This window comes from Buceros rhinoceros, unplaced genomic scaffold (genome assembly GCF_000710305.1).
Source record: "Buceros rhinoceros silvestris isolate BGI_N320 unplaced genomic scaffold, ASM71030v1 scaffold8701, whole genome shotgun sequence".
Classification (NCBI taxonomy): domain Eukaryota; kingdom Metazoa; phylum Chordata; class Aves; order Bucerotiformes; family Bucerotidae; genus Buceros; species Buceros rhinoceros.
Genome location: NW_010393622.1, coordinates 1,847 through 9,255, shown reverse-complemented (window position 1 = coordinate 9,255; position 7,409 = coordinate 1,847). Strand labels below are relative to the sequence as shown.

Sequence of the window (7,409 nt, the reverse complement as noted above, 5' to 3'; positions counted from 1 at the left end):
TCAGCACTGGGCAGAGGGGTCAATCCATTCCCCAGATAACCCACAGCCAGGGGCTTACAGCTCCCAGCGACAAAACATCCCCAGCAGGCCTGCTGCACCAAGGAGGGTTTAACCTTGCCTCAAAAAGGGAAATGCTTTGTAATGATTGAAAGCACAAGTCTCCAACTACTGAAGTGTAAATCCCCCTTTGAATACCCCAGACCAGCTACAGGGAAGCTGGCCTGCACCCTGTGGGGATCCATATACTCCTCCTGGTTGGGGATGTGGCTCATCACATATGAAGTGCTTAAAGAAACATATCACAATTAAAGAGTCATCCTCCAGACTGCCCTTGCTCTCACAGCCCTCCACTTTCTGCGGCTGAAATGTCACATTGGCTTTCAGCTGGGAGGTAGAGCAAGAGAGCAAGGCCAGTTATAAGGATTTACAGGGCAGGTGCTGACAGATCTCCACAAGACAGCACAGAGCTGATATTCTTTCAGTACAGCATAAATCCAGGACTCCTGGAGCTAACTGTAACAATGTAAGAAACAAATTTAAGAGACTACTTTAGCAGGCTGCAGGCTGTCTAGATCATATTATTCCAGACGAGCTGTGCCCATGTAGCTCAACCTGACCTAAGCTTTTATGATCAGAAACAGCACCTTCCCTTGAGACATCACTACTCAGCCATTAAATGACAAATCTTGCTGAAGGAAGCAGCCTGCAAAACCTCACTGACATCTGAACAGTGTGTTCCCAAAGGAGAACCAACAACCTCTGGGCTGCAGGCTCTTTTGTCTCTGCTTGTATTACTTAAGCTTACAGAACACTTCCAATCTTTTCATTAAATCTGTAAAACCAGAGAAACGAGGACTGCATCAAGAGCCTCCTCTTCTCCAGACTAAACAACCCCAGTTCCCTCAGCTACTCCTCATAGGACTTGTCCTCTAGGCCCTTCACCAGCTTTGTTGCTCTTTGGATGTGCTCCAGCAATATTTGGAAAAATTTCTTCACTGAAAGAGTTGTCAAGTATTGGAACAGGCTGCCCAGGGAAGCAGCAGTCACCATCCCTGGAGGTATTTAAAAGTCATGTAGACTTGTCACTTAGGGCCATGGTTTAGCAGTGAACTTGGCAGTGTTAGGTTAAATGTTGCACTCAATATTAAAGGTCTTTTCCAGCCTAAATGATTCTATGATTCTAAGAACAGTTTGGTTCCTCTGGGTCAATCACACTTCCTTACTATCTCTAGAAAGGGAACATTGTGCTGTAACACACAGGCAGATGCTGTAGTTTAAAAGATCAGCAAGGACTAAGTCATGTCACCAATACCTATACTTAGCTCTTCCAGCTCTATCAGCAGACTGTCAAGACAAGATTGATGTTGGAGGAAAACTTCTTCCTTCAGTTACATGAACTCACTGGCTACAGCTGATGGTATCTGCCCATGAAAAACACCTGCCAAGATTTTTGCAGCTCACACCTCCACCTCACCAGAAGATGCCCATTTTACCAGTGTACCACAAGGAACTCTAAAAACTTAGTCTGGGTATATCTTAAGCAGCAGACACTTGTGTATGACAAAGAGGTCATCACTGAAAACACTGTAGCACTTAAGTTCAGAGCAATTCAGAAAGGGATGCTTTGAGAAAGGCAAGTTGATGTTCAGCCTGAAAGCCCATTTCGCTATCAGTAGTGATGTAGCTTATTTCTCTGCAGGGCACATTTGAGCACAGGCAGCAGAATCTCAAGCCTGCAGCTGTTTCTCACCTTTCTTCCCCTACCAACATCCTCATTGTCCCCCCACCTCCAACTCTAAACTTTCCTCCTTGGAAAGCATTTGCTTGATGAACTAAGTAGTGTGACATTAATCAGATACCCGGAGCAACGGGTGTAACTGCAGAGAACAAGGAGAGGGAGGGAAGGGAAAAATGTTATGCCTGCCAATGTTCAAGGCATTTTCCATGTGACAGATTGCTCATCTGTGTACTTTAGGAGGTCTGCAATTTGCAAAGGACCATAAACAAGATCCACATCTAGGCAGAGCTTTTCATGAGTAAATCTGGCACATCAGGCATTTCATGAGCTACTATACACCACAGACTTGGCCAATACAAGCCTTTGATTTTAAGAAATCGGTTTTATATTTGGTCCTCTAATCTGCCAAACCACATGTCAGCCTCAATTAGAAAACTTCATACTTCTCTGTAGTGCTGTATCCTTAAAACTGCTAGAGGGAAAGCTACTCTTAAAAGCTCAGAGGAGAGTTAATTTAGAGAAATAAGGACACAGTGACTTCCATACAGAACATTGCTATTTCAGATATGGATACACAGCAGATTTGGGATGCTTTTATGAAGTCCTGAAGAGAAAAAGGGGAAGAAGGTCAGTTTGAAACTCCCCACCAGACCACACCTACTTTTCTGAAATTTGAGTTTGTTCTTCATAAAAACTCATGGGACTTCTGCTCAATCATTGCAGCTCCATGCGAGACACTCACCACAGTGGGCTGAGCAGCAGAAACCCACCATGTGGCACAGCATGACCTACGGTCATGCTTAGCAGATGTCTTCAGAATTTTTCATTGTCATAAGACAGTCTGCCAAAGGATCTGGAGCATCAAATACAAGAGTTATTTTATTTTCCTCCTTTATATTTAACTAAAGGATTATAGACTTGGCATGAACTGTTCCTTCTACAATAATCCCTCTAAAGATGACACAGCTGTGCATATATATATCCAGTATCAGAAAACACCAAATACCTCAGTGCTGGTGATCACCTTCTCTAAATCAGCAAAACAACTTGCCCCAGGACTAGCAGAGCACAGGGCAGCCTGAGTTCCCAGGCATGTACCCCTCTTTGCCTCCCCCAGTATCCTCATTCCCTGCAGTGGTTGCTAGTGCCCTTCCCACACAGTGCATGGGTCACCACCCCCAATGCCCTTCCCAGTGTGACAGAGGCTTTCCATAGTCTTAGACAACAGGTGAACAAACCAAGGTGGACTTGCTCAGATCATTTCTTCCTTAGACACTTTTCATGACATTTGACTCAAAGGGAAAGCAATACCAGTGCTGCTTCTCCAGAACCTAAAACCTGAACAGCTGGTGCCTCACTAGTGATCAGCTGCTGATGAGATGTGAAAGGGAGCTGTTTATAAACAGCCCCAAGTTAATAACAAATTTTAAGCTTATTGAATTCCAAACCTTGATAAGCATTCTGAAATTTGAGATCCAATTTGCAGATCACATGCACATAAATGTACCAGCATCTGCAGCCCTTGTGTCAGCAGCTCCCCCAATCACTACATCACCCCTCTTGGACACCCAGAGCCAAAAAAGCAGCTCTGATTTGTTATGCAAAGCCAGAGCATGGGGAATCTGGGGCTGATGACTCCTTTCCACCAACTAATGGTGTCAGGACTAACCACATGCTTCACCCCCTGAACCCACTGACAATCACACAAGATTAAGAGCAACCATGATCTGTAACAGAGAAATCAAGATCAGTGCCTCCAAGAGCTTCCTCTTATTCCCCAAACGCTCAGTTCCCCAGAGTTTCTCCACAGCCCTCATGGAGGTGGAGGATCCTGTGCAATGAGGTCCTCACTGCTCTGTGGCCTCTGCAGAGAGCCCATGCTCCTTTTGGGGCTGCAGGAATCACATTTAGATGCTGAAGTGAGAACTCGGGAATCAGAAGCTAAAGTTTACTGGGTTTCAGATGTGAATTTCACAACTGAAAAGCAGTACGAATGCTAGGCTAAGTACAGCCCATCTTCTACATTACCACCACCTTCCTCCCTCTCCATTTTAGCAGATTTAAGAGGAGGTTTTAGGTATCTATCCACTCAACTTCCATCAAATACTTCACACAGCAAAGCCCAACATCCCCACTTGCATGCTTGGACCTCTCTTCCAGTGCTTCCTTTCACTGGTGGTCAGTGCAGAGCCTCTAACACCACCACAGCGAAGTAAACCCTGGCCTTTCACTCACCCTCACAACATAGTTGAATCTCCTGGAGTCAAGGATAGCACTGGAGAAATCAAGTCGGTTGAAGGCTTCTCCCAAGGTGCAGTAACCATGGCGCTGAGAAGAAAAAACAGTCTGGGTCATGTTTTAGCAGACATGAGTCCAGAGAGCACCAGGAAGACGTGACCCAGGGCATCTCGATTTAGCAAGCTAACGGGTACAAGCCATGGGATCAGCTCAGAGCCAGCGGAAGCAGGCCTGCCTCCCACAGAGCTGCACTGACTGACTTCAAGAGTGGGCATGGCCCACTGGAGACTATGGTAGTTTCCCAAGATTGACTAAAGCTCTGCTCATGACCCACGAATTTACAGATGAGAATGAGCCACACATTCCCAGGGTTCAATATATAGTGCAAGTTCAGAGCAGTCTCCTACGGCTGCTTCTCTCCATAAGCACGAGCCGTTGTGATGAATTCCAATGATTTTCCATGTTAGGACTGTACTGGGTGAAAGCCAAGAACAGTATTATGGCTTGGTCTGCAAATGGCTTTTTTTTTAACTGAGGGAAGCAAACAAGTCATATTTTAAACACATGTACAGAGCCTTGTACAGCAAGCCCTGGCTCCCTGATTGGGGTTTAAAATCATTACTGAAATTCCAACCACAAGCCAGATCTTCCACTTATCTCTTAAGAGCTTCTGCTGATTTATATCAGCACAGGATCTTCCATTCTTGGAAAAAAACCAACAGTGAAACCGAACAAAGAACCTATGGAGGCACTCACCTCTTTTGTGCTCCCCTTGTGAACATAGATCCATTTCTCCTGGTGGAAATCTGTTTGGACAAAGACATTTTGCTCAGTTAATCTTCCAGGGCTGCATCTCTGTTTTGCTCCTAACACTCACTACAGTTTTAGTGCAAATGAAGTTTTGTGTTTACACCACCACAGTCGAGACCATAACTAGCAGTTTGCTGAGCTGCTTTGTTTCCATACGGCTTCATTTGAGACTGCAGCCCTGAGCCTTAGGAAGGGCTTCTGTTTCAGTGACGCTGCTCGAGACTGTAAATGTTTAATCCGCCAGCCACAGATATACCATAGCACCTCCTCTTTGGTCCCAGACAGTAAGTGTGGCTGACAGCCAGCTTTTGTTGTTATTGATTTTATTAACTATTCATTACCTTGGTTACAGGCTTGGGATTGAATGTCAAATTTGAGGCTGAGCAAAAATGTCATGAGACACCAGGCATGTGGGAGAGAGCCTTTAGCAGTGAGGTCAGGCTCAGAGGAGCATGTTTGTGCTTGCAGCTAACTTGCTAAAAAAGAAAAGCCTATTTGGGACCAAAATTTTCCTATTTCAAATTGCCCCTCCCTCCCCTCAGAAATGGTAGTTGTCCCATCCAATCCCCAAAATAACTTTCCCGTACACACAACACGCTGTGTTTGCAAAAGAGCCCTTATTGTGAGCAGTTACACAGCTCAACCTTCTCCCAATCCTCACTTAGCTGCAGTTCAACAGCTAGTGGAAGAAAAATTCTCCCCATCCTGCTAGACTCCCTTCCTTAAAGGAAGTACTATGCACTCCTGGAGTCTTCCTCCGCCTAGGGATGCAGTGATGTACCGCTGCCTGGTGCGGTGAGCCCAAGGACAAACCTGGTCTCGGTTGTCTCAGCTATGGGTATGCAGACCCTGCATCAAGCACTTTTAAATAGCAGGTCACAGCAGAATCTAGACCAAAACCATCATGGTAACATTTGTTTGTTCAGAGAACCAAATGCCCCAAGGGGCCAACTTTTGGCATCAGTTTCCAAAATCCTGGGGGATGCACCATGAGCTAATAGTAGTGTGGGAATTGTAACTCATTTCCTCTGTGTATGTTTACATGTGGCGCCTTCACATCCAACTCGGTACCTATCTTGCAATCAGACCTCGCTGTCCCTGCGGACTCCCCTGGGTTCTCCCACAGTACACCATCCAACCCCGGCTGCTCACTGCGCATGCAGGAAGATTTCAGACCTTCCACTGTTTTGGGCAAGCTGAAATCTTATTTCATTCTTCATGCACTCCACGCACAGGGACAGGATCAACGCTCACATTCAGGCTTGTAGCCTCCAGTAACACAGATTAGCGCTCAACGTGCATATGGAAGAAGAATAAATTTAGCCTGTTGTGCGCAAGGAAGTCTACAAGGGGAAAAAACTGGAACCGGTTCATTTGAATGTACCAAAGGAAAAAATTACCCTTCTGACAAATACAAATGACAAAATCTGAACACAACAAGAACAGCTTCTCAGAGGAGGGATTACTAACGGGGGCATAAATCTTCACATTAAACTGCATCCAAGTTCTCTACTAAGGTCAAACACAGGCGCAAAGCCCTTCAAGACACTCTGGAAGACTCTTCATGCACCATGCAGAAACCATAGATAGGAAGCATTTTCCATTCTCCTGCAGCAGCTTTTATTAAAAAAGGCCTAAGTAGACATCTTACATTGAATCTTGGCTTTGTTATTCAGCAGGTCTTTTTTTCTCTTCTTGGCAGCAACGTCATAGTTCAAGCTGTTGAAGAGATTCTCTTTGTTGTGATCATCCTTTTTACAAAAGCTGTGAATGACACAAAGCAAGGATTCTGTTTATTTCTGCAGTCTGCTGAGCACTATGTTTCCTGCAAGGAGAGAAAATACACAGGTTTTCATTGTGGGCTCCAAAGGTAGCTGCTCACAGGCTGCTCTTGAGAAGTCTGCATGCAGGTTTCGCATCCAGAAATGGTATTTTTAAACAAGACTCTTCGTTTCTGTGCTAAGACAGCCCTAACAGTCTGGAGCAGGTAACACAGACTGCACAGTCAGTGCTGGGACACCGCTGGGCACTGCTCTTTTCCTCCCTTCTACCTGTTCTAAGTAATACCATACCCTCCTGCTGTAGGTGGCAGATTCCTGAGCCAGTCAGACTTCTATGAAGGACATATTCATACATCTGAGGACATATATACATGCACTCAATATTTATTATCAACAAAAGAATCCCTACAAAACATTCTTTCAAGCTTACAGGAAAAGCTCAGCTGAGGTTCAGACTTGGCTGGTGGTTTTCCAAACCCCACATAGCAGTGTCTGTACAAATTAACAGCTAGGATCATGTGTCCAAGACTGCCCATCTTCTGCTTCTGCTGGAGCTCTGCTGTAGCTATATTATTAGTGAAGGGAGCTGTAACCCCTTATTTTCTTTGAGGGCAATGAAAGACTATCTATAAAGAGACTGTGCATCAACATCTCCACATTCTGCAGACCTGCAATTCGGCAGCTGCAAGCAGCAATGTGACACTGAAGCCCCTGGGCAGCCACAGCGCTGTGGTGTAGATCCCTGGGGGTGGCAGGGAAAGGCAGCACCCACCAGGAGCTCTCGGCAGAAGCCCCCTCACTCACACACGGCATCCCTGCAGCTCTGGGCACCATACCTCACT

The 7,409-nt window shown here is 45.5% G+C and overlaps 1 protein-coding gene across 1 annotated transcript in view; it reads right to left on the bottom strand.

Moving 5' to 3' along the window:
* The window catches only part of FBXO32 (F-box protein 32), a gene marked incomplete at its 5' end in the record, with an annotated part of 17,377 nt that extends 10,802 nt beyond the window's left edge, over window positions 1-6,575 (bottom strand). Inside the window, 3 exons of the mRNA XM_010144915.1 lie at window positions 3,974-4,066; window positions 4,733-4,782; window positions 6,438-6,575. Of these exons, the coding sequence (XP_010143217.1) occupies window positions 3,974-4,066; window positions 4,733-4,782; window positions 6,438-6,575 (281 nt within the window). The remainder of the gene's footprint in view (window positions 1-3,973; window positions 4,067-4,732; window positions 4,783-6,437) is intronic.
* Window positions 6,576-7,409: the final 834 nt, after the last annotated feature.